The 27805-nt window shown below is 41.1% G+C and overlaps 2 protein-coding genes across 12 annotated transcripts in view; both read right to left on the bottom strand.

The window, feature by feature from the left end:
* atp8a2 (ATPase phospholipid transporting 8A2) overlaps positions 1-20472 on the bottom strand; it is a 42618-nt gene extending 22146 nt beyond the window's left edge. For 3 of the 10 annotated variants that reach the window (XR_010911677.1, XM_067485314.1, XM_067485319.1), the window contains exons 1-24: positions 20270-20472; positions 18002-18109; positions 13481-13658; positions 10663-10762; positions 10193-10291; positions 10072-10117; positions 9809-9849; positions 8954-9027; positions 8355-8424; positions 7723-7850; positions 7254-7365; positions 6670-6838; positions 6452-6579; positions 6276-6353; positions 6029-6117; positions 5744-5788; positions 5468-5543; positions 5191-5379; positions 5064-5113; positions 4902-4971; positions 4726-4810; positions 4097-4236; positions 3129-3267; positions 2424-2488 (exon numbers count right to left, since the gene is read on the bottom strand). Coding sequence is in view for 9 of the 10 variants with exons in the window: in XM_067485314.1 (XP_067341415.1) it covers positions 2424-2488; positions 3129-3267; positions 4097-4236; positions 4726-4810; positions 4902-4971; positions 5064-5113; positions 5191-5379; positions 5468-5543; positions 5744-5788; positions 6029-6117; positions 6276-6353; positions 6452-6579; positions 6670-6838; positions 7254-7365; positions 7723-7850; positions 8355-8424; positions 8954-9027; positions 9809-9849; positions 10072-10117; positions 10193-10291; positions 10663-10762; positions 13481-13658; positions 18002-18109; positions 20270-20312 (2322 nt within the window). In the remaining variant the exon portion in view is untranslated. Of the gene's footprint in view, positions 1-2423; positions 2489-3128; positions 3268-4096; positions 4237-4725; positions 4811-4901; positions 4972-5063; positions 5114-5190; positions 5380-5467; positions 5544-5743; positions 5789-6028; positions 6118-6275; positions 6354-6451; positions 6580-6669; positions 6839-7253; positions 7366-7722; positions 7851-8354; positions 8425-8953; positions 9028-9808; positions 9850-10071; positions 10118-10192; positions 10292-10662; positions 10763-13480; positions 13659-14352; positions 14492-15725; positions 15743-18001; positions 18110-20269 lie in introns of those variants that run through there. The other 7 variants (XM_067485315.1, XM_067485316.1, XM_067485318.1 and 4 more) reach the window with 7 other exon arrangements.
* A 1007-nt stretch (positions 20473-21479) lies between these two features.
* Positions 21480-27245, bottom strand: rnf6 (ring finger protein (C3H2C3 type) 6). 2 transcript variants are annotated; one of them, XM_067485324.1, is made up of 4 exons: positions 27143-27245; positions 25919-26074; positions 25590-25754; positions 21480-25224 (listed from the first exon to the last, which is right to left on the bottom strand). In XM_067485324.1, the coding sequence occupies exons 2-4, from the start codon at positions 26058-26060 to the stop codon at positions 23339-23341; spliced, it is 2193 nt and encodes a 730-aa protein (XP_067341425.1). In that variant the 5' UTR covers positions 26061-26074; positions 27143-27245; the 3' UTR covers positions 21480-23338. The 2 variants fall into 2 exon arrangements, with proteins under 2 accessions (XP_067341425.1, XP_067341426.1); XM_067485325.1 differs by lacking the exon at positions 27143-27245 and adding an exon at positions 26560-27136.
* Positions 27246-27805: the final 560 nt, after the last annotated feature.

Genomic DNA, 27805 nt, shown 5'->3' with positions numbered 1-27805 from the left:
TCACTTTTTATCTTAAACATCTTAACAATAATAACAGAGTAGCGTTTTATTCTTTGCAAAAGGAGACTTTTGCTTTAATGAAGCGCACCTCCACAGTAAAATCAGTATCACCTACAAAAAGATAATCAATTTTCATATTTTAATCTGTGTTGATGGTTCATATTCATGTTTGTAAATGACATGTATCCAGCTCCTAACCTAATGCACATGCATTACTGTTACTGTGAGCTGCATGCAAACTAGACTTACAACAATATAATTTATTTATTTAAGTCAAATCGTGCATCTTCCTTGAAAACTGCTACTTTACAATATTTTCCTTCCAGTTTAGCTCAAACAGAAGCTTCACCAAAATTGTCTAGCAAATTTGAAACATTCTCATCTCTCCATTTACTCCCGTTTCTGTTGTTGACCTCCTGTATGTTTATTTTTACTAAACTGTGAGGTGCTGACACTGACTCATGACTGACAGACATTACACGCATGTAGTCAGATGTGGAATGTAAACGTACAGACACACACACTTAAATTCTGATCGGTTTGATTATGACAGCTCTGACAGCAGCTGCAGAGCCATAGATCAGATATGAGTTAGATCTATGACAACATATGTATGTAGCACATATCTGATCTTAAAAGACCCGATTATGTTTGTTAACACTGAAAAAAACGGTAATAATCTTTTAGTTTTTGGACACTTGAGCATAATTTTTAAATTAGAAAAATTATCTTAGCAATAATTCAATTCAATTCAACTTTATTTATACATCGCCAATTCACAACAAAGTCATGTCAAGGCACCTCACAGGATAAGTCCAAGACTATAGAGATGTATAGAGAAAACAACAATTCCCCTTTGAGCAAGCCCTAAGGCAAAAGTGGAGAGGAAAAACTCCCTTTAACGGAAGAAACCTCCAGCAGAACCACTCTCAGGGTGGGCGGCCATGTGCCTTGACCAGTTGGGGTGAGAGGAAAGTGAAGAGAGAAAAGAAAAGAGCAACAAAAAGCGACAACAAAACATTGGTAATGTTGGTAGGACCAGTAGCTGCGCCTTTATCAGTGAAAAACCTTTTACACGGCTTTTACACTTAGGAATTTCCCTTAGGGAAGAAGATTTTCCCTTAGAAAAATATTTCAAATATGTTTAATGGCAGTGCATAAAAATCAAAAACATTACATCATCCAAACCAGACAGCAATCAGACTTTCAACAGTTTATCGGAACACTACAGTATGTGGTCAAATATAATCTTCCAAACCATATTAAGAATGATCCACTTACTGTGATAACTGTATAGGCTTTCACTCTGTTGTGCTAATTGTATACTCCATCCTCAGCCTAAAGTACTTCTATTATCCCCACATTACATCTTTATCCTGCACAATTCAATTTACTTTGTCGAAGTGACTTACCATACTGTCTGGATGAGCAGTTTCTAAAGTCTGTGAATGTCTAGAAAACTCTTTGACACATTTATTTTACTAAGCGTTACCTTAAAAAAATTAAGATGGTTAAAGGTGGTGGTTATGGCAGACTAAAAAAAAACTTTTTTCAGTGGATTTCAGTCACAAAGATGCCACTAATACCATGCTCATTACAATATAGTCTATAAATTAAAAAAAAATTTAAAAATCACAGTCAGGGCACCCACCATCTGTAATTTAATTTACCAAGAAAATTATGAATGTAAACATAAGTGTCTCTCCATCAAGGTTGAGCACACACTTTGGGACCACAGACTGAGAATCACACATGCCTATAAACAAATACAAACTGGCAGACACACATTTTAAATTATGAGCCATGATCTTTTACGTCTTCCACATCACGTATAAACAAACTGTAAAAGTGAAGACGTTATGATTATGTATGTGTGCAAAAATAAAGGTGTTTGAACGTGGGCATCTGGGACAGTGTGGGTAAAGCTGCCACACGTAAAGCCTTAATACAAAGAATAGATAAGTAAGGTATAAAATCTAATCTAGAAATAAAAATGTGTCAATAGGAACATAAACAACTAATCTACATACATTTTCTATATTATGCAGGTATTTACCTACAAACACATCTGACTAGGAGCAAATGATTAGTGTAAGTTTACTGTGGGAAGTACTGTATGTGGATGTTTGTGAAAGAGACTCAGTACGAGGTAAAGAAAAAGAAAGGGGAATGAAGTGACAGTTCACTGCCCGTCTCCTTTCATTCCTTTCTCTAAAAGGGACACTAGAGACTTTAATTACCTGCACCTGTGAGCACACAATGAACCCCACCCACCAATCTGTGTGTGGACCACACCCTGGTTCCCACTGTAAGCCTCCTAAGACCACCCTACCCCAGCTATTAACACACAAACACCCAGAAAGTCCAAATGCTGTAAAAAGTGCACAGAGATGAACTCTAGAGGATAAAGAGGGTCTACTCACATCTAGGGAATCCTCGTTGACGATAATGAGAGACATGCCATGTGTCACCAGGCGACAGGAGTAACCTGAGAAATGGAGACAGACAGTGGTGGGTAGAGAATGGGGGATGGGAAGGAGATCAGATTTACTCAAACCCAAAACACAGGTGAAAAACTGATGTCATGTACAACTACAGTGTTACACACAAAGCCACTGCGCTCTGAGTAAACAGTTATTTCTAATACCAACATAAGTAGAAAATCAGGGTGTTGGGTTTTCAAAATGTCATTGTAATTGAAAAAATAAAAGAAGATTTGCACTGCTCAGTCTCTGAGAACGTCCAAACTTTTAAACTAAGATTGACAGGTGTCTACTCAGAAGATCTTGTTTTGTTTTTGTTAGAGTCCTGCTTTTCTGGACATCTGCCTCCACTTCCTCCCCGACTGCCAAGAGGAATCAAATGCGCCACTGTCACTGGAGTCCCGTCAACCACAGGAGCACTGGCTGCTTGAGACATTTTACTTAAGAGATTGGAGACATGTCTGGCATATAACAGCCCACATAATGCCTGCTATTCTTTCAGCCTTAATTAACTCTACAATACATACAGTCTCCTGGACTGTTGCATGTCAAGCAGCAGCAACAGCAGGACTTCTACATTATCACTCAACTTGCATAAATCACAATTGTCATCTGTAATATTTATTTTTAATGTTTTCCTCTCACCTATGTTGATGGCAGTTTCCTGCTTGTCACCAGTGAGGACCCAGATCTTGATCTCTGCCCTCATCAGAGTAGCGATGGTCTCTGGCACACCAGCCTGAAGTCGGTCCTCTATGGCTGTGGCCCCCAGCAGCATTAAGTTCTGTTGGTGGAAAAGCAGAGAAAGAGAGCAAACAATAAGACAAAGCCAGACAAATTCTGCCTGTACATCCGGGTTCTTTCTCTCAAGATCATCACCGATCTCTAATTTAACATGGGTAGAGACACCAGTGAGCTCTTTTGTTGAAGCCGCTCATTTCGGATGTCTGCACCATTTTGTGTCAATGCGCCATGAAGTTACCCATCATCTTGTCCCCCCCTTTGCTTTAATTTGTTCAGCATTTAAATGCACAAGTACCCTCATTAAACGCATGCAGACACACACACAAACACTCAAGGTAAGTTAATACTACTGTAGTGTTGACTCCAGTTTTATGGAGCTTTTGGCAGGCAGGCACAGGTAATTGCCCTTGTGGTCTACCAGTCTGTGTCCCCCTCCTCCTGCAGCTTTCTCTCCCCCTTTTTTTTTTTTGCTCCTTACTTCCTTTCTCATTTTGACTCTCTCCTTAAAATCCTAGGTTTTAACCACTGAACATCATCTTCACTGAAACCTGTTACACCCAACATACACCTTCCATATTTATCAAACTTAAAGTCAAGTCCAATGTTCATATTGATAACATAAACAAACACAAGCATAAATACGTGAGTGTGTACTGGAGTAAGTATGACCGGTGGTCCTTTAGCAGACTGTGTCAGTCTGTGATCGCTGTAGCCACTCTGCCACCTGCTGGTAGTCATGAATGGTGTGCTTATGTGTTTTGAAGAGTTTTATGTTCTTTAAGTCTCTGCTTTTTGAAGTTTCAGTGCTGATGTACTTTTTGAGACTACACTCCAAAGTTACACTACAAAGAAAGAGATGGTGTATTTACCTTCTCCAGTAGTTCATAACACTCCTCTAATTTCTGAGCACGGTCTTTGAGTATGGTGCTGACCCGATTGTATTCCTTCAGCCACTCCTGGTAGGTGCCTTCTTCCAGGTCCACATAAGCAAAACACAAAGTCCTCAGGCCTATGTGGATGAGCGGTGGATAAGTTGATCAATTACTGTTGTCACCGAACCAAAAAAAGATTGTGTTTTTAAGTGAAACACAAACAATTCGGAGGAAACTCAGGGCTGATAGTTCCGATGTAGCCTTAAACTACAAAAGTGATCAAATCTCCTCTAATCTGACTTTTGAGTTCTAAACAAGCCATGTACTGGATGTATTCTTCTTCGTATTTAATGCCACTTTAAAACTGTAACCGCGTCTTTTAGGTCTTTTCAAACATAAGCCTCAAATACAAGCTAAGTCATGAGACACTGTGTTTAAAAAATAAAGTCCAACAGCTAATTTTTTTTTATTTTGCTAAATTAGGCCTGATGCCACCAAACGTGCGCTTAATGTGACTTTTCCTCTGGACATCAAAGACAGACCGTAACAATAATAACGCAGAGACAATAGACTTTCAGTGAAAAGAGAATGGAATATGGCTTCAGCTCCCTCCCTCTCCAACTCACCTTCAGTGGCAAACTGTTCCAGATGAGCAACGGTTAATTCTTTGTACTGGGATGCTTCAGTGAGACGTTCAAATATGACATTATCCTGCAAAAACACAAAACAACTAACTCAAGATAAAAGCAAAATGCTTTGGAGGCCTTTTTATTGAAAGACACTGATAATAACATAAACATACAGCTCCTTTGCAGTACAGTCTTAACTTTCCATGGGGAGTCCTGACCACCACAGACATGCGTTTGCGATTACTAAAAAGGAAAAAGTGGGTTTAGTTACAAAATCACCACCATCTGATATCACAAAGTTGTTTACTGTCAGAGAACATGTTTGGGAGTATTACCTGGAAAACTCCAGGACGTTCAGCAACTCATAGCTCAGCTCCGTTCCTCTCTGAAATACACATACACATGTAACCTCCTGCAGTTTCAAAAAGCTCCTTGTAATAAAGTCCACAGAAACACACTTACAGCTTCAATAATAACTGAATGTGGCGTCCTTGCAGTGAAGACAAAACCGAGTCCTTTGGCCCCTTTGACCAGCGCTCCTTCATCTGGCGAAGAAGCCTGGTAGATGATCTGCTCTCCTTCTCTCTCTGGGACCACAGTGTGGCACACTGCCATCATTGTCAGGAATTCACAGATCTGAGGAGATGTAGGCTGCAAACACACACAATCAGACCAGGCCCAGATATAAACAGCAGGGTCTAATTCATGTTGGGCACAATTATGCTTCAGAGACACCTACATGATTCTTCTCAATGTTTTGGATGAGAGTTGGGTCATCAAACTCTGTAGAGTTATGGCTACTGGATGGCAGATTGCTACAAGACAAATTATTTTAGTTATAAGATAGAACAAAATACATATTTTGGCATTTATGTCATTGCAGGTTGAATTTTTTTTAATTTTTTTGATTACAGCACAGACTACATTTATTTTTCAAAACATGCTGAGTTAAAGTAAAGTAGGAGTAAAAAACATGAAAGGAAAACAGAAGGGCAAAAGGACAGAAATCACTCACCTGAAGTCCTCCATTGAACGATCACAGTCTAGATCAGGGAAGTGGCTGCAGTGCCGGATGAGGTTGTTTTGCAAAAGGAATCAGTTTAGATCAGTTGATAAGTTGATTATTTAATTTGTGCAAGCATGCAAGAGTTCAGTCATCAAATAAAAAAGAAGCAAGTTAGTCTGTAACCTAAATTAGTAAATTAGGAATTAGAGATTTAAGAAGTCCCGACATTCTCAGCTTAATTTCTTTAAGTAGGAAAAGAAGAAAAAACATTTTTTATGAGAGGAGATGACTGACCCATAGGTTATTCCAGCTATGGTACACTTCTTAAAGTGCATGATGTTGCAAGTAAGAGTTCCCGTCTTGTCGGAAAACAGATACTTCACCTGAAAAAGTCAAAGAGATCATAGGTAATGAAAGTAAACAGTATGTTTAAACAGGCCTGTAATAACTGAGAATCACCATGTACAGAAATAATGACTGACTGTGGTATTTTAACTTTCTGCCCTGTAACCACTCATGACGAGGAGGGGGAAGAACTAACCTGGCCCAGCTCTTCATTAAGATTAGATGTTCGAGCCATGGCTGGTGTGTCTGTCTCTGAGTAATACATCTCCACATCCTGAGGAAAAGTACACACAAGTAAACTGATTCAAAATATCTGACCAATTATGTTAATATATTTGGGAACATGCATTACAAAACACATATGAGTTATACCCAGTTGATGAAAAGGGCCTGTGTGAACTTGACCACCTCCAGAGTGACCAGCAGGCTGATGGGGATCAGGTTGTTGTACAGGATGATGAATGTCAGCAGGTTATATGCAAAGTTAGTAGAGATGTCACCTGCACAGACACATAATATCCCCTCATTCGTTGACCCTAAACCTGTGCATTAATCTGAATTCTTCATCATTGTAAGAAGTATGTTCTCACCAGCCCGGGACAGGTACCAGCAGGCCTCGTCAGTGTGTTCTTTGTTCCAGATGGCAGCGCCAATAGAACTGACCAGAGCCATGACCAGCAGAATACCAAACAAGACTAGGATCTGCATGTTTGTCACCCGCTCTACATTAGAGCGCTTCAGTGGTGCCTTGGTGGAGTTCTAGAACAACAATAGTGAGAAAGACACAAATACAGACAGTTGTACTGAGTTACAGTAGTGGAAAGAATACCTGATGAACACTTTAATTAATAAAATGTGTAATATAAAAACACAAAACTAATGTTAAATTTTTTTTTTTATACTTTGTTGGTATAAATATGTGCCCACTTGAAACCCTGAAGCTGGAGATTTAAAGTACTTCTCGACTTGGATGGGCACCCAGTTATGCTGAATGCATCACACAGTTAATTAAAAGATCTCAGCTGGTGCTATAAAGATCAAAAGGAAGAAACAGTCTAGTTATTAAAATAAAAACCGAATTTAACTTGAAAACGATTCACTCTTACTGGAAAGAGCCAAGATTCCCCACTCATTCTAAACAATTACCTGACATCAGACGAGACACTGGGTTTACCTGCATCAGTTTGGAGTCATGGCCAGTGTAGACAACAATTCCCACAACCCACTGTGTGTTCCTGATCTGGGCACCACGCAGCAACACCTGGTCTGGACCCAGAGGCACTGGACTAAAGTAGAAATATAAGAAAGGTGAAAAGCACAAATCCTGATAAAGAAATGCATATTTCAGGCAATCTGCATGTCACAAGTTACTACATGTGATATATTAAGAAGGAATTTATTGTATGTACTATTATATTTTTCTTTCAAGTCAATTTGTTACCTTTTATTTGATATAACACTTTGCCAGTTCTAATTCATGGAGGGTGCTTAGGATGTTACTAGAATAGGATGCACATTCCTGTTTGACTTGAGTGTGAGTGATAATTGTTAAATCTATGACTTACTGTAAACGTTTATCCAATTATACATATCGAACTGATACTATTATCAATTAATAAGGAAAAAAGGTGTGTAGGTCTCACTTCTGGTTCTCCAGCCGCAGTGTGCCAGTAAAGTCATACAGGTGCCTGTTGGGCCCTTCGCACTCCAAACAACCAGAGAGCGCTATCAAATCTTCCAGGGTCTGAAAACCAGCAGTGAGTGAGAGACCCTAGAAAAAAAATTACCATAACAAATCAAGGAAAGTTTATTCAGGAAGCACTTTTTACATTGTACTTCCAAAAAAGCCAACTAGAAGCAAAGACAAAAAGACAAGAATACAACAAGAAAGATGACCAGGCTGTGTCTGAAGTGTGAGTACTGAGAGGAAATAAAGTTTTAATTAATACACAGCCCTGAAAGCTAATGCCAACATTTTACATCTTTAATTAATTTTTACAGTTTAGTCAAAACAGTAAGACAATAAGTTATGTTACGCAAACAGCACAAAGTCTTAACACCTCTGCGACGTTGGTGACCCATCACAGTGGACACATACCAAACCACAACCCAATTGTCTAATAGGATTTGTAATGGTATATATACATATACATATATATATATATATATATATATATATATATATATACACACACACACACACACACACACACACACACACAGATACAGGGAAGACCATGTTCCTTACACTGAAAAATTATGACTTATGTTGTACCTGTCTGATCTTAAGGTTGGTTTCTCCATCCAGGTTGGAGGTCTCAGTGTAACACATGGCCTGCGGTTCGCTGTGGAGAGGAGGCAGAGTTACACCGATACACACGTGTTTAAAATGATTAATTCATCAATTGACAGGAAATCCGTCAATGACAAAGATGAATATTAAATCAGTGTTTAAATATTAATGGTTACAGCTTCGTAAATAGCATTATTTGCTTAGTTTACATAATATTGTACTATTGAGAAAGTATATCTCTGAACAAAACCGAAAAACTCCTCCAGATGAAATAATCTGGAGAATTGGGCATCCTTCAGATTATGGCATTCTGGAGGAAATTGTTGAAGCTGCCCTTTAAGGGTCCAGTAATTTAAACTCAAGATTCATCATTATTTTATTATTATCTTGTTGTACAAACCATTTTACAGATTATTTGAAAAAGTAAACACATTGACTGATAACAAAAAATCATTAGTAGCAGCCCTCATGATTAGTATAAGACACAACAAATGATTAAAATACGTTAATGGGAGACACACATTAAACAGATAAGTGCATATGCATGACCACACACAAACACACATTCATACAAGTCTAACCTGGAGGATACTATAACCATGTCAGCTGGAAGGTGTTGGCCATTGGTCACCTTCACTATGTCTCCTACTGCCACCTTGTGGCCGGGGTGCAGCAATGCAACAACGCAAATGCAGACAAAAAGTGGGGGAAAAGGATAGAGAGGGGCGTTAGGGCAGAGGGTAAGGTGCAATGGGAAGGGCAAGGAAAGAAGACAGAGAGGGGAAACAACAGGCAGGTTAATGAATTACCAGCCAAGAGGCAGCAAATGGAGAGAAAGACCTAAAAATCACTATGAATCGCAATACATAGCTGGAGCGTGCTGCAAAAGGGGCAGAGAAAAATATGATAAAAAGATTACACACATGTAGATAAAAGACACAAAGAGGAGAAGAAGAGAACTGAGATGTCCTCAGATCAACTCTGTTTAAGGAGACATGGCACAGTGTCTTACACATTTAGCAAAACAGGTGAAAAGGAAAAGCTATTTTCCAAAACTGGGAGAAATTGTCACTGCACATTTTTCATGAACTACATGTCTGAGAAAAATTTTTAAATCCTTTAAAAGACAAAACCATTCTCTGGATTAATTACAAATAAAGGACTATACAATAGCATCAGAAATAACTGTAGGAAAGCACAGATTGTGTCAGGAGTAAAACAAGCTTAAACACAGCTGGTGGACTACATCAGACACTGCCTAAACTAGTTGATCAGGTCTTCAGGTGGCTTGTTCCCTTATTTTCCCAAGGACAAGGCAGGGGGGGGGGGGGGGGGGGGGGGGTGCATGATTCTGGGCAATGTTCAAAAAAAAAATTCTGCTCAGCTTTTAATTAGGTTGACAAGTGACAAACAACAAAGTGTGACGACAGCTATACCTGTTTCCAAATGATCGTTTGCCAGGCTCCGTTCCGCAGCACTGAGAGACAAGGACAACACAGCTTTCATCAGCCTACAGAGCACTTCTCATACAGTATTCACAGAAACTGAACATTTGTCTGGGCTTGCGTGGCATGCACTATAGCGGGTGACAGACAAGAGTCATTCAATCGGCCGTGAAAACAAAACCCCACAAATAGAAACGAGCACACTCATGGAAAATGGCACAGACAGTCGATGCACATTAACAGATACTTGATACCTGTTGTCTTCTTCTTGTTGACTGTGTTGTCTGCTTTGTGTCTTTTCTGTAAAGATACAGACGAAGATACATTAATTTTCTTTCACTTAGGTTCTGACCATGTTGCTGCTGTTGTACTCACATAGTCCTCTATGATCTCTTTGATCCCAGCTACGGTGAGGATAAAGATGAGTGGGACCAGTGTGGTGTAGCGACCGGTCGGTGATACGTCAGGGATTTGCTGATAAGAGTCAAGAAAGACAGCAGTCAAAAATCACTGCTGATAGAAAGCATTCAGTGATCCATCTATCATGGACCACCACAGTGATATTATTTCTTAAATGTGTAGAGCATTTATTCATTTTTTAAACTAGAATTATGATGAAAATGACTTTTATTTTGAACATTTTCCTCATTAAATTTTTTTGCAGTCAAGAAAACAATTAATAAATAGCTGGGCCTATAATGTTTTAACAGACCTTTAAGGATCTACTGTATCATGTTAAGAAAGCCTGTTGCTGGCCACAGAATCAAAGTGAGCCCAAACAAACAGCAAACATCAGTGCTGGCAGCTCTTTCTGAGTTACTGTCTGTTTTGTGCGTGGAGTTTACCTGCATGAGTGCGATGAACAAGAAAAAGGCGTTAGCAGCTCGCCTGATCTGCTCATAGAGAAACCGGGGCAGAAATGTGAGAATCCCATACTTGGTGGTACTGCAGGAGAAGACAGGGAGAAAGCAAAGTTTACATTCTCTTTACATTCCAAACGATAAAGGCAAAGCCAGGCAGTGCATTAGCAAAAGGAGGAATTCAAGCATAAATTGTGTGCTAACGATTTTTTAACTAACATCATTACATTAAATAAACAACAGACTCCATTTGGGTTTTAATATTTTAGCACTTGAAAATCTATTAGAGAAACACTCAATTGTACTGAGAGAGGGACAAAAGAGCATTACAGACTGCACACACATCAGCCCTATTAATAGACCAATAGTTTGAATCCAGCAAACTAAATTTAGGGCCAGAACCGCAGAAAATTTGGCAACAAACCTTGGCAACCTCAAACTATCTGTCAATCAACTGTATTGATCAGCCCTATTGTAGTGTGGAGCTACAGTAAAAGCTTTTAGAGAGGCTAAAAATACAAAAGTCAAGGACTGTCTATTTCTGTGTGGCCTGAGTGAAAAGTAGAAGATTCTGCAATATCTCTCTTTTTAATGGACAGTGAGCCTGTGTGTGTTTGTATTGGAGTGCACCAAGTGCATGCACTGAATGGCAAAACACAGCCCTCCATCGAAGTTCATAATATCTCTAGAGACGAACCAACAAGCACTTTTTCCACACTCACACAGACACTGAAACCCAAAGAGCAAAGAGCAGGACATTACACACATAACTGAGTAGAAACGGCCGTTCATCTTTCACAGACACAGGCAATGTCCGGAGAGTAGTGATACTACACCTGTGATCCAGCAGATAAAGCTGCCTTAATCTAATCAAAGACAAGTGATACCAGACTCCACACACACACACACACACACACTTCAATGGACCAGGAAAAAAGGCAAAAACATCTGGCTGTGTTTTTCATACTGTAGCCAACATGCTGGTGCTGTTAGCAGCTGTTAGCTGCAGGGGTGATGAACTCCTGCTGCTGTGCAGCTTTGTCATGTTTTAACGAAAAGGTTCAGTGTCCTTCATACGTTGAGAGGCCAAAAGAAAACACTTGCCTGAAGTTAGAGAGGAATCAGCCCTCTAAGCGGAGGAACATAGACAGGTAGATTTGTATTATGCTGTCTTTCGAAAAACATTCTCATTTAATAATGAGCATAGTACTTTACTGCATTTGTATACAGGACAGCACCACTAATGTTCATGTTCTATAAAAACAACTACATACATTGATATATGGATCTTTAGAAATGGAGAGGATGTGAGCTGAGCATACATATAAAAGCTAAAAGGCTTTAATCTCAGAAAATCAATAGGGCTATTGAACCTTTAAAAAATAAACTTGAGAGTTACAGGAACACAGGGACATCAAAGGGCACACCTCTGGACCCAGAGTGCTTCTAAGTGTCCAATCAGCATGCAGCGGGGGAGGCGACACTACACATGATCCAATCAAATGAGTGAGGGAATACCTGCTGTAATCTTATTTGTATACTGAAACAGGCTCTTCTAAAAGCGAAATTGAATCTCCTGAGAACAATGGCAAGATCCACTAAATGCAACCTGACAAATGAGAAGCCTTCCGCCCACAGAGCATGAGGCCAGTGCTGCTATGGCGCCAGCCACAGTTAGTACATACAAATAGAATGATAAAAGGTAAAGACAAGGGACAAATTACATTGTCTGTCTGAATCAAACTGTCCGACGGCGACCTAGTATATACGGCCCCAGTCAAACCCATAACATCAGTTGGAACGATGCTGGTAAAAGACATTCTTCACTCTTGTATGCGTCATTTGGACCTGCCTTTGACAGATGACTAAATACAAGCAACAAATTTGTGCTGATCTTCACGGATGGATCACAGGCACCAAGACACACCAGCAGAATTTGTGAAATAATACTCCTATAAAGTATGGTCAGTGATTTAAAGCTGTTTTCTTTCTGCCAATACTGCTCAAATCACAGAAGGTCATAACAAAGAGAATCACACCTCCTTCACTGAGTCCAGAGGAATCAGATCAGACAGCTTTTATCCGCCACAGCCACTCTGTCTACACTGACCGCTCACAAAATCTCAAACAGAGAATATGCAGCTATGGCACATTCCATAATTTATGTTCACACTTGTAAATGTAGTTATTTTGCTTTTATTGACAATCTTAAATATTCATGAGGAGGGATTGATTGAGCAAAACGGTATTGTTAAGTTGTTAAGCCAAGCACTTTTCCACCGAGATTCACAAGTGGACTTCAGGCAGTGATATACATGAACCTCACTTAATAGATGAGTTATTAACCATCTTATCAAAAGAGTTTTGTATGCAAAACGAAATAAGAGTATTTATGGTACTGAGATTGAAATTAACATATAGGTTTACGGAAAACAAACAAAACATCAGCTGTCCAAAGTTTACTTGTTGCGAGTGTAACGTCCTTCAACTTGACAACAAGAGTGTAGTGCCCCCTGTGAGCAAATAACCACACACAAGCTGAAGGGTCCTTTGGTAATACATCGAAGCCCTATAGCATGCACACATAGAAAAAAAGGCTGCAGGCAATAAAATAATTTGTTGGTTTGATATGGAGTCATCATCAAAATATGACATTCACTTTAATCTAAATTACACCGCTGGAAGCTCATCAAGTAGACTACTATTGGTTCAGACTCTGAGTCTACTCCTATTGCATTTAAAGCCACACAACATCCATTATAGCCAAAAGGTGCAGTTGATAAAAGCTCAGAGTGCCACCTACCTGACGTGGTTGTCGCAGAACTTGGTATTCTGTGGCCGATTGAGCGGCACCGTCCGCGCCGTGGCGTCTACTGGTTCTGCCTGAGAAGTGGTCCCGGACATCTCATCATCTGCCTTGCGGTAACCGGCAGACGAGCAAGCAGGTCCTGCACCGTTGGTTTGATGGGAGAGAGGCGAGGCTGAGTGAGTGCGAATGAGAAGCAGAGGGACAGAGATAGAGAGACAAGGAGGGAGAAAGAGAGAGAGAGAGACAGAGACATAGACGGGAGACGTGGTTTACAGTTCAAAAGCGAAGGCGTCCAATTAGTACCAGAGGCTGCTGTTTGCTGATCAATGCTGAAAGCTTGTGGGGTCGATTCAATGACGTTTCCCGTTATAAACAGCACACCCCATGTATTTCTGTATTATTATGCAGGTACACTCAATGCACACACGCGCGTTTTTCGACGCCCACGGGACCCCCCCTGTATAATGGATGTGCTGAGGGATGCACAATGGCGAACAAACACACCGGGTTCGTCTGTTTTATCAGCACTTCAACTTGACCACACACACACAACACAGAAGCCCCGGCGCAAAGGCCACAAATTACTCCCCCCCCCAAATAAAGTGGCAAAAGGGGATGCAACACGCTTGTTCCCCTGACTCCCTGCCTTCCCGTCCGCCTGGCTTTGTCATCTCCAACCATTTTAAAGCGTCGTGATCTCCGCTCATTCACCCCCGCATGAGCTCCAGGAGCAGGACATTATTCATCCTCGACTACGCACAGCGGCGGCAGAGTGCGGCTCTACGGGGAAACTATGGGAAAGTAAAAGCAATGCAATACGGGCTGGATGCCACAGTTTACTCAGCTGATGTACAACAACGGCGAACCTGGGCGAGGACAGATGCAGCAACACACACGTCCCTCCTCTCTCCTCCTTCGACCGCGCTGAAGGGAGAGCTCCCAGCCCTGGTGACAGATACTGGCCCGCCAAGCTCCGCTGCCGGGTCATCTGGCCACCTGCAGCCTCGGGAAGTCTCTGTATTGGACAATCTCCTCTCTCCGATTTGATGCTGAGCAGCTCACGGCGACCAACGTCTAAGACAACGGCATGAAGCCATACGGAGCTCATTCAGGTCTGCGGAGGGGCAAAGACGGGGCTCCGCTTTCTTTTTTTTTAAAGGGCCAGAAGCCCGATATCGCTTTAAGGTCTTGTGGTCGGGCTCAGATGGGTCAAATGACATCCGTGAAGCAGAAACCATCCATCAGGAGATCACTTCATGTCGCTACTACTGTGATGCCTGTGCAACAGCAGTGACCGCACACGCAGGTTCTTGCTCTCACATCTTTCCTGCTGGTACATGCAGGATGTTCTACATCTCCAGTAAAGCTAAAAAAATATATGCATCTGGTAAACTACAGGTAAGCCATTCCTAAAACCCTGATACGCTGATAATGTTATTCCCACAAAACCTTGTAGCTGCATCTGTAGAGGTAACTCAAAGTGAGCATTACTATGGGAGTCTTATTCCCTCAAGCATTCATTTGCTCCATGATTTATTAGGCTATGTGAATAGTTTGGCATAGTTGTATAAATGACTAATTGCATAAATAAATTAGAAAACAATAAACAATGGCAGGGTTGATAAGATTGAATTTCTGCAATCCTGAGATTAAATTTCTGCAGCACTACAATTGTCTAACAGCTATTAATTCTATGTTATTTGAAGGAGATGCATATGTTGTTTTTCATATTATTACAGGTAGATTTTCAGTTTACAATCATCTTGGGACCATGAGAGCTTGAACACTGTTGAACCTTTGAATATTGCTATGCCACACCAGCCTATAAACTGTCTGCACACTGCAGAGAACTATGGTCAAAGTCTATGTATGCAAAATGATAATAAGCACCCTATCTCTTATCTGTAGATCTCTGGTCAGACTATTACCTCCGGACCTAACCGATATATAAGTCACAAGCCACAGCCCTGCACTCGGCCCTGCACACAGCACTGGGGTTAATCAAGATAGAAAGTGGTTGTGAGGAAATGATTAACGATGATTAACGTTTAAATGTACTGAAGAGCACTGCACATTAGCTATGCTGTTATCTTCTTTCCTGTTACTAACCCTATTTTCCTTCATTTGCCTTTACTCCTTATTACAAATTATCTACTTTTCAATACATTGTCTTACATTTCTGTGCTTCCAGAACTATACACTAACCCCACCTGCTCTTTTGAACCCCTGTATATCCTACCTTTCGAGCAGATCAATAATGGCATTCTCAGCAGCCCATTACGCCTCTCATTCATTTCTGAGGAGATCAATGACTCAGTTACTCATCTCCAATGGAGTAGAGGCATAGTTGCCTCCATAACTCATTACTGATGCCCCACTGATGAGTCAGCAAAAAACTCCAGTAGAGCACAGCCAGGTCAATTACACATGAGGTACCCAGGCTAGTCAGACAGGTACTGATAACCTGTGGCCAGAACAACTGAAGCCTAGTGATCCTCTCTCAACAAACATCCTGACCTCGTACCCTCAAGTAAGATAAGAGCAGACTCAATCAAGGAGTGTCCTCTTTCTTAAAAACAATAGCCAAACTACCATTTATTATGCAGAGAAGCTTAACAGCCTTTTTAATCATCTCTCCCATATGAATTCCTGTGTCATTAGAAGCCAAACCAAACATATTTTACAGTGGGCAGATAAATGACCAGTAAGCAGAACAGAAGTGGGAAAATATATATATACTCCAAGTCCATCAATCGTGTAATTTGAAGACAATGTCACTCATCACCGGCATCATGTGTTTGCGTTTTGGGCTGGACCCAAGGTGCCCTGGCCTGGTGCCGTACTTCTACTTTTAAAAAGCAGGCTAAGCTACTGAATAATGGATTGAGAAAGGCTGCATAATTGATCTACGTTTTCCAGTATGGAAGAGCATATTTCACCAGACACAATGGCTTGTTGCTGTGCCCAGTCTTGAGAGACAACTCACGTCATCCACTATCACCGTGTCTCTCTCAGTGGCCGTGTCAATCACCACAACTGCCAGAATAGTGTTTTGAATGGCAACACAAACACAGCTTTTGAGACCTTTGCACATTTAATCCAATCATTTCTGTTTAATTAATCAAATCATTACTGTTTCAAACACCCACTCCAGAGATTAAATTAGCTGTAGAAAGGAAATAGCTACCAATGAAAACAGCAGGGATAGTAGAATATATCTACATCTATGTCCAGCTGTGGAGGCAATCCCAGCCCTACAAGACACACTAAGGACTAATACTCTGGCTGTTTTTGCATCTTTATTAGTTGGAAACCTGTCAGAAACCTTTTGAATGGATTTGCACTTGGGCAGCTCAATACACATCAAGAGTATGCAAGTCAGAGTATGCATATTTCATCCCAACATGTTTTGTCTCATTGTCTTAAAAACTTAGTGGCAAATTTTTTTGGAAACACTGCTTCTTAGCAGCAGTGTCTCAGGTTTTAATCTTCCTCTAATCCTACAAAGGACCCTGCGAAAGTGTTCTTGAGGGAAACACTAAATCACGACCTCCTCACTTACATCAATTACTCAAATTAAAAATTATTGAACATCTTCGCCCTCATGCCTCTAAAATCCAGCTGTGTGGTCAACATTACCAACAGAGCGCCGACTGTTTGCATGACCCCTAGGTCCCATGGCCATTGTGGTCTGCTGCGGGACCTATTTGCAGGTCCAGGTTCACCTGGTCTCAAGCATTCCCATCGCACCCGTAGGGAAGAAGGAAGTGCAGCAAGAAAGCCTCCTACGGGACAAGTGAGCGGGATAATCCCTTCTTTGTCTACTCTGCAACTTCACCTTATGTTAATCCATAACCTGCTAATCCTACAGGTGAGATTCCAACACACATTACACTAACAAATATGCATATGCACACAGGCAGAGATACGGTATTATTGACACACTCTCACATACACAGATGGACATTCATATTTTAAAGGAAGAAAACAGAAAACATGCAAAGGCCCAACATGCTGCTATTCCCCTGTCCACTCTCTAAATCCAACTCACATCATTAATGTGTCATAAATGCATGCAACGGTGTTTGTGCACATGTCTATTGAGGCACGACATGTCCAAACATGCATGTGATGGTGTTCTACAGCATGCAGAAGTATTGATATTAAAAGGTTTTGCTTAAAGACCCCATTACATATCAGTCTGACTTTATCAGTATCATCTGACATAAAAGATCATCCCACTCTCTAGAAGCACATGCAGTAAGAGGGTGTATTCCTGTTCAGCATTACTCCAGGCCCCAAGGAGCTACAGATTCTTCAGGGTCCACAGCAGTAATATCATGTTTTAACCTTTTCATACAAGAACAAGAGATGCTCAGTAACTAGACATTGTAGCTCTTGAGGGCCAGGGGTTGGAAAACAGCTGCTTCTAGCTGGTCCGCATGGCATAGCCACATGCACCTTGGGACTCTGGACACAAATGGGGCGTCATCCAGTCTAATTGAGCAAACTCACTTTTGTCAAACCTGTCTGTGAGGCGGGCACACATGGTAGAGCCGGCGCCCTGGCCTGGGTCCGGCAGTTCAGAAGCCTCCTGCCTAATGGTGGTCAACACTAACTGCTCTGTGGGTGCCACAGAGGCCGCGGCAGGAGAAAACAACACAAGACAACAAGTAAATATACACATACCACACATAACCCATCTATGAGCCAAGAAGTGCAGTGTTAATGTCTCTGTATGTGCCTGTCAATGGAAGAACTAATTAGTGATTAGAATAATTCCTGCATATGAAAACAATATAGGCAACAGTAGGCCTGATAGGTACACACAGATATGGAGTTGAGCAAAACCTTGAAGCTTACCCAGGAGTGCCCCCATGTGTCCAGTTTATGTCAATACCTTGCTGTTGCAATTGTTAGGCCTCCTCTCTATCTCCCAAATGGCATCTTCAGTAGCTGGGCAGCCATGACGACCAGCCATTATCTTCCCAAAACAGACATACTGTTGACACTTGGTTCAACCGAATGACTCACATACACTAGACCTATCAACAATTGGACAAGCAGTGTCCTTACATTTAAATACAAATCATCTTGGTTACACAAAACAATCTGTAAGACATCTTAATTACATGTGTTTTACATTAAAATTCTAGAATACTTCTTTAATGTGCTTTCTCAACCACTGCAAGAATTGATTTATGTATTTTTATCTTTGTGTAAAAGGTGGTATGACAAACATGATTAGAATTTGCAGCACCCAGTTTTTTATGGTTTTATACAAACAAATTACTCTGTGTGCCAATGTGTGTGTAAGTAAATGTGACAGATTGTTAGCTGCGGACGTCATTACCAGGGATGTAGCTGCTAATTGGAGCAAAGAATCAAGAGGTCAGGCCCCAAGAGATTAAAGCAAAGGCGACATGGAGAATCCAGGAGGGAACACATGTATATACAGAATGATGCTTGCACACTTTGCTTCAATTTAAGATTTAAATGTGGCAGTGCTCAACATACAACCTTTACACCCTAATTTTACCTAAGACATAAGTATCCTGCTGTAGAGCTTGATTAGTATCACACAACAGACTTGAAAAACAAATATGTGACTCTTCTGATATTCCATTTAGGTTACAAAAGTAATTGGGTAAACACTAGAGTAGTGTCCATTTGCCACTATACTGTCAAAGATATGTTTCTACCTTTTGAAACTAGTGCAGAAACCATTTAACCTTTCTTGTAGACAAAATATGCTGCCTCAGTGTCGAACCAACAAACAATCTGGAAAATATTCTGGGAACCTCTGGCCTGAAGTCTGTGTTGCCCAGTTGGTGCTCATCTCTGCTCACAATATGCCCTGCTTTCTATTTCTGGAAGCTACATGAGGCATGCAACTCCACACACAACAGTTGTGCAGCCCCATAACATATGCCAGTCACTATGAAAAGCCACTGGATGACCCAAACAAATGATTGTCCCTTCCAGGACAATCCAATCCAGTGCCTGTTTGCCATGTGTGAACGCATCTGAGGGAGCCTCATGTTAACACGTTAAAGTAAAGTACATACCCTTGATTCATACAGAAAACAGCAAACACAGTAGCCCCAATTATCCCCTTGCACTGGATGTGATGTTGAGTGAGAGTCACCTCAGAATAAGGAGGTCTCTTTAACAGTCACGTGGTTTTTTAAGTAGGTGAAGTAATAGGCTGTTCTTGGACTGATCTATAAGAGCTTTGGTTGGACGTTAGAAATGAAAACCAGCATATTAATTACTAATATTTAGGTGTTTACTAAGGAGGCATATTAACCCATTTCAGTATATCCCACATCAGGCGCCTCAAGAGATCATCATCTTGTCAAAATACAAGACAATGGTGCAAAATTCTATAAACTTTCTGTGAACAGTGTCACACAGCAGACTCACGTTCATCATAGGTGCTACCTGAAGGAGGCACCTGCCTGCAGTCTGTTTGCCCTTGCATCCCCATCCGGTGCCAAAAAAAAAAAAAAAGACTGGAGGCTGGAGGATAAATACTTGTACAGCAAATCAGCCCATGCATGCCGCAGTCCCGGAAAATACCGACCTCCGTTATTATGCGAAGCACACATCCAATACGCACGATTGGCTATAAGCAGGCCTCTTTATTCCTGATCAAGACAGGCCTATTTTAAACTATCAGGTAAACGAGTTTACACTGAAAGGTCACGAATAAAGCGACGGGCGGAACCTGGTTCGGACGGAGAAAAGGAAAATTAAATACATGTTTTGTTTTAATCTTACCTCCCTCGCTGTGTATTTTCTTGGCTCTCCGGTTGAAATACATCTTGCTGGTGGTGAACGAGCGACGGAGATGCTGGGAGGTCGACGCCGCAGCGCTGGCATGCTCATGGCTCACCGACAAGTCCGGACTGCGGCCGCTGCTCCTGCTGCTGATCACGGATCATTATTTCTCGGCTGGACGGCGGAGGTAACGTTGGAGGGGACAGCGACAACCAGCGTCAAACAGAATTCAAAACTTTCTACTTCCGCTCATAACATTGAATTCAAAATAAAGTAATCGATCTTCGATCTGCAATCTTCAATGATTTAAATAAATTTACAAACTTTTATTTACTACCATATCTACACTATTGAATTATAGTTCTCGGGTGCTACTGTTTCATTTGGTGAACATTTACTATTATATCATCTTAGATCATCAACTGACGGTTAAGTTTTCATGTTCCTAATTGTCCGTTCAGTCTTTCTAATTTTTATTAAACCCAAATTAGTACTCGGTGACACCGATTCAATATGAATGTGTGATATGTTCAGACCTGGTCTGTTTTCAAAGTCTCACTCTGAACTTACCTGAATAAATAAACCACTCGGTGATTAAAATAAACTTTAGTTGGAGCCGCACGGGAAACAAGGGTCCAACTCCAATCCGGTGAGAAAATATTTTTAGAGCTTTATTTTGAAAGACAATTTCTGTTCCCATCTCATTTAGCTTGGTTGGGTTTGTCACGGGGACGCGCATCCAATGACAAGATGCGTACGCGCACCCTGCATCTGAACACAAAATAAGATACAACCTGATACATTTTTACAACAATTCTCTAGACAGTCTTTAAATATTTAAACTTTACAAGACTCGTGAACGTTTTTGCCTATTTTATTATAAAATAATATGTTTGCTCGCCCGGTCCAGACCAACGGAAAACATTTAAAGAGTAAATGTTAAAACGTGTAAAACTTACGTTGTTGAGTAATGGGGGTTAAATATATATTTCTATTTGACAATTGCCATTGTCTATATTTTCAATATAGCTATAAGATAACAAACCAAGCAAGTGACCTAAATACAATATACCGCCTATTTAAAAATATCATGATTTCTAACCTTTCCTGAAACGTTTAGTCTGGAACATAATCAATTTCTCCTTAATTATGTTTTTAAAACAGTTGTTGCTCAAAACATACAAGCAGATCCCCATATACACCAGATCTCCAGGCATAACAAATCTGTATTTTATTCCATTGTTAAGAAGCAGAAAGAAAAAGAATTTCTTCATTTAATTACATAGTAACATATTCATAACTGTTTTATTTACTCATCACATTGTAACACAATACATATTCATATTTCTGAAAGCTGATTTCCATCTCATTAAATAGGAACAGAATAAATATTCACTCCTGCACCGAGTCGGCCATGATCCTCTCGAAATCTCCAAGGACATTCATTGAACGGACATCTTTTGAGAACCAGGTTTATTGAAACACCAAACTACTCCTTAAGGATACCCCGCAATACACACACACACAATGAAACACACACTTAGCCCACTCTCACCCATTCTGACATACTATACTGCAGCATTCCTAGTCTTCTTTGTGACTTGTTAACTGCAAAGAAGTAATAGCTCCTGTGTACTGTTACTGTCGTTGTTGAAGTTTAAAGTGACCATCATGGGAACACACTGATGGGTGGTTCAGATAAATAATGCACCTGTTCCATACTAGAAATGTCAATATTTGTGCATGTAATGTAAAAACAAACCATATGGAGTATACATTACATTAAAAGAATATCTTACCAACACTGCCGTATTCAGATGTTATACTGATCCTAACAACAGGCTAAACATTGTACTGTGATTGACCCAATTTCGACAATACGTGTCTTTAACACATTCTCGTTAGCAGTAAAAGTAGTTTTGGAGCTGGTGCTGCAGTACATTCCCAAACGTCAATGCTTCCCTAGCACCTATCTGTTATAGAAGGAATTCTGAGTTCTCTAGACAACTAGTAAAATGGCATGAAAATATATCTTTTTTTTTTTTTTTTTTAAAGTTCTCCAGATTTGCACTTTTATTAGGCTGACCACCACTATGTAAGGGAAAGATCCTGAATAGCAACTGGAACCAAGGGAAACTCTGATTTCAGGGTTAACAATAATTTGTTTCAAGTGGAGATGATGAGGCATTAAAATGTAAACAACAAAGAAGAGCAAAAGCAACCAATACTGTCTTTTCTTTGAATATTGCACAATTCATTACTAAATTACAACTCAGAATTCCTGATAACGACACGGCTTTTGCAATTCATTTGAATTGTGCTGCTCATACCAATAAAGTAAATGAATTCTAAGTTGGTAATTTTATTGGGTGCCTTATGAATAAATCGTGTACGTGACGCAGATGTGGGGAATGAGCCAAACTAAATACTATTTGGGGTGCAGCATTGAACTTAAATGTATAGCTCCTACACATTTAAATAAATCGTACATTTTTTAACAAAGTGTAAAAAAAACACTTTAAAATGGATGTTAAAACTTTAAAAGGGTGAAATAAAAAAAAAAGGCATTCGTTTCAGTTTTAAACAGATGGCATATGAGGAGCGTGCTTCAAATCCCTTAAATGCTAGCAGTGGTGACTTATTTACAGTTTATACTGAATTAATCAAGTCTAGATGTGATTTGTGTAGTCCATTTGTGACAAAGAGATGTCACGTGTATAAGAGTTCAAATTAGACTAGTTGGCATTGGCTACAGGAGCTCTGTAAGAATTAATGCCATCTAATGACATCAGCCTCTGAAGCTTTGTGACAGAGACCAGCAAAACAGGTCACAGGAAGAAGAAAATACATCAATAAGTTACTGAAAAGAAACAATCTAAAAAAATAAATTTGTTAATTCTCTGCATTTATAGTTTTTTTCCCGCACTTCTGGTTCAACCTTCTTCAACTTCAACACAATGGATATTTTAAAAGAAATTAAACCATGAAAGCGCTATGTACATGCAAAGCCCACTTGGGTCTGCTCAGTTCAGCCAGCCAACAACATAGATGTATTTGCAAGGAATAAGGTCAGTCATGATGCACTGTAAGTATGGGCTGTCTGCAGATGGGACAGGTGTTGTTTTCAGAGAGCCAGCGATCAATACAGTGGATGTGGAATTCATGAGAGCAGGGCAGACGGCGCAGCTTGTTGCCCTGGGCATACTCATTGATGCAAACACTGCATGCATGACCCATTTCCCCCTCCAGGTTGGCCTGACCATAGGTGCGAGTAGATAGATTGTCAATCTGCTCTTTGGTCAGGCCCCTAGGGTGTTCATCATCTTCCTCATCATTGAGCAAGAAAAAATGTGCCAGCCGCAGGATGGGTAAAGTACCATTTTCTACGAGATTGTTGGTGTCTCTGCTTGTTGCCCTTCCCTCTGTGGTGCTCACTAGCCCTCCTCCTCCTGCAAGTCTGGCCTGCCCACCCTGATCGTCCTCACTTCCAACCACCCGGTCCTGATCTACTCCACCTGTACCAACCTGGCCAAGCGTACCCTCAGTTGTATGCAGACGATTGGCTGGGCTGGTGTTACTATTTGTGCCACTAGGATCTGTGAGGCTAGGTGAAACAGCTTCAGAATCAGCCTCCGTCTCCATTAATGAGCTCAGCTCCCCAAATCCAGTCATAATCTGGCGCAAGATGGAACGCAGGGCGGTAGAATTGGGCTCCCCCAGGCCTGTCTCACTGATGCGCCTCAGTGGAATCCGGATAGTGCTCACATAAGTGCGGATCCCAGCTCGCTCAGAACGGGATATGGTGCGTCTAAATCCACCGCTGTCACTTTCAAATGTGACAGTATTCTCAGCAACACGTGCACGAGAACGCGTTCTGCTGGCAATGCTGTCCCGGTCACGGTTTTCGCCAGGTCGAATTCTTCTCACCTGGAGGTCCAACATAATAGTTGGGTGCCGTCGCACCGCTGAACTTCCTGTTCCTGTTGCATGTGATTCACTCTCACGTTCTACCTCAACAGCTGGTGCTACTAAAGCTGTAGGTTCTGCCACAGCCTCCCCTGACACCACAGAAAAAGAGTTTGTGCCACTGCCTGGCTCAATGATGTTGATACTAGAGCCACTGACACCACTGCTGGGTGAAGGAATGCTACTGGCAACAGGTATTCGGTGCAATGGGGAACGGCTTCTCCGTGACAAGCGGGACGAAACCCAACCCCCTCCTGCGGCCCTGCGTACACGACCACGCGATCGAGTCCTACTGCCCCGTGATTCATGTCCTACTGTTGTGTCCTGAGACACTGACTGAGATGATACTCGGGGACAGTCTAAAGAAGTAGACATATCATTATGACCCTGCTCATGCTCCACATTGGTGGCTTGATGCTGTGGAGGTGTAGTTTGATCAAGAGGAGGACTGGGAACAGGGGGAGGTGGTGCTAAAGAATGCCAGGTTGTACCACCCCTTTGAGCAGCAGCTGGAGCTGGGAGTGGGTCTGGGACTTGGACCAGGGTTGGGATTGGCACTGGCGCAGGAAGAGCAGGAGGGCTCATGGAAAGAGTGGTAGTGCTGCTGCGTGTACGCCGTGTCTGCATCCTCCTACTGAGTGCTGGACGGGGTGAGGGGTATGGGGCTGACCTTGGTATGGTCGAGGGACGAGGGTTAGAGAAGGTGGAAGGAGTGCGTATAGAGGGTGAAGCTGTGTTTGGGGCAGTCAATGGCAGCTCTCCAGCATCCACAGTGTCATTATGTTCCCCTGGCTCTGGCTGATCATGGTTGATGTTAATCTCGAGGCTAAAGCGGAATTCTCCACTGTTAGGGTTGGTCCGGCTGACGGCACGCCACGTCTGATTGCCACTCTGCCCACTGCGTGTAGCATTACCGGTGCGCCTGAAAGTGTTCAGCCACTCCAGTAATGAGTCACCATTAGAAGTTTCTGATCCAGGCTCAGTACCCCCTGTAATAAAACAAAAAAATGAAAGGAAAAACAAAACAAAAAACATAACAGTTAAGACTGTAAACCCACAACCCCAAATATCAGTTCTCTTGAACAAGAAAACCCTAATAACAACATTGTCATGGATATACTCACAACACTGATTGTGTTAGCTAAGTCTTGTGGTATGTTATTCAAAGCCTGGATTCCACTTTATTTTTTGCCCATAGTTCCAACTTTGTTTAAACCTTATAAAAGCTGGCGTACATTTGTCATATGTCGTAGTGTTCTCAAAATCTAGTCATAAAGCATTTGTGAATAGTGATAAAATATCATGATTAATGAAAATAACATTTGGAAAGAGAACAAGGGCCCCTCCTCCCTACCTGCTGCTCGTCTCCCTCCTGCCCCTCTCTCCTCTCCTTCAATGCTACTGCTCTGTTGTTCTCCAGGATCAGCAGTCTGTGAGTGCTGCTCAGCATTGGGCTGAGTTGAAACACGCTCCTTTGCGCCATCAAGACGCTGCCGCAGCTCCTCAGCAGTCACTTCCCCTTTTAAACATAAAAATATGGAGAATGTTGTGTCCTGTCATTAACAGTAGAACAAAAAGCTCATATACTGAGGCAGATTATCAGTATATAATATATTGTGACTGTGACACACATAAATGGCTATGCTGTCAGTACCAGGCATAGCAAAATGGATTCCTCCGTACCTGGAGTACCCAGCAGGTTGCTGTCTCTCATTAGGCGATACTCCTCCTCACTCAGTTCATTGATGAAGTGATAGTATGCCTCCTCCCGTCGAAGACGTTCTGCCTGCCTCCGCCGCTCGTCTCCCCCACCAGGAGGGTCCATCACAATGAAAAGTGCTGGCAGATACAGTAGATGAGTTAGGGTGTCAGTCAAGGATGAAATGCCATTTGAAGCTACCCACCATAGCTTTATGTCAAACAATCAAAGAATAAGGGCTAAAGTCACAAGCACAGTCTCACCAACATCACTATTTAAAAAGGGCTTTCTCATTTGGCATGACAATATATTTCACTATAGCAACATGAGTTAATAGCTGTCCGATTTTCTTTTAAGTAGACCAAACGTTTTGCTCAGCTACCATTACGGGTCTTCATGGGTTACTAGACCAAAACGCAGTCTAAGTTATAGTACCTTAGCTTTACAATGACTAATCTTTAGCCAAGGACGATACTTAAGACAACGCCATCCGTATTCGATCGAAAGACAATACCGGCAAAACAAATTAAAGGCTGCAGTAATCTTGCTATGCTTGCTAACACTTAACCCGAAGAATAAACGAACATGCTCGAGTCAATCACTGCAACGAATACACAAAAGACACCTTATTAACCACGTAGTCGTCCTGTGAGCTAATATTAGCCAAGTGGAAGGCCATGTTGTAGACAGAGGAATAAAGCAACAAAACTGGCGTTGTCATCCTGTTAGCCACCAATCACCACCCTATTCTTAATGACAGACACGGCAAATTTCCAATCGCTGCTCTGCAGAGGCGGGACCAGATCGTCTAAACGGAGGTCTCTTCCATGCAAACGCAGGGCACAGAAGGAATGAAGCTTGTCAGCGTTATTTACTAATTAGATAAAGAATACGTTAATGCGTGGCAGTGATTAACTGCGTTGCCGCCCAAACACAATAGTCCGTTTTGTGGACATTTTGAGACAAAGAAGTGTCATTTTGAATGCGCAACGCTATAAAAGCTAACTGAGCGCTAGCAAGTTAGCCCAACTAACATTATCGAGTGTAAGTCCATCGACACCTGTGTTAGCGAGCTTCGAGGCTTAATAACTTCTCACATATTAAATAAACAAATAGTTTTATCAACTAGTTAATGTGTGCACAGCTTAAAATTCAACTATGGGACGGTAATATAGGAGGTTACAATGGTATTAAACGGAATTTAGTACCTGACAAAGCAGCTGTAATATGGACGGTTTACTTTCCTCTCCCTTCTCTCTCAAACCAAGATGGGACCAGTGGTACTACATTACACGGTCCGTCAAAAACAACCTCCTGCCAACATTAGTTCCACAATAACACAACATCTCCTGAACTCTTTTGTCCATTAATGCACATCCCTGCGCCATAGTTTCCAAGTTTCTTAAACTATCGAAGTAATTATTTCTAGTTTGTGAAACTGTTCTTTCCCCCCGCTACATTTCACTTTTTGCAGTTTCAAACGTAATGCTAACATATTATAGAAATAACCTTCTTTTACTAAATATATCTTTAGAATCTGATAATATACTCGATTGTTTATATTACGTCTATATTATCTATTAGTGAAGATAATATAGAAATATCTATTAGTGTTGACCGTCTTCTCCAAACACTGTTGGCTTTAGAATTGTTTTCTCACCCACCCATGGCCAAATAAACCTCTTTTTATAATATGGCTATTCTTTCATGAACTTTTCCTAATGAAAAATCACTACTGAAATTTTACAATGAAATTCCTTAAGATTATGAGATTTTGTCTATTTTATAAACTCTAGATGATTGATAAAAAATGTTTTCTTATAGCTTTTCCTACAAACATTTATATCTTCTTAATTTTTATTTCCTTTCTT

This window comes from Channa argus, chromosome 19, assembly GCF_033026475.1.
Source record: "Channa argus isolate prfri chromosome 19, Channa argus male v1.0, whole genome shotgun sequence".
Taxonomy (NCBI): domain Eukaryota; kingdom Metazoa; phylum Chordata; class Actinopteri; order Anabantiformes; family Channidae; genus Channa; species Channa argus.
This window is presented reverse-complemented; position numbering and strand designations above follow the sequence as displayed.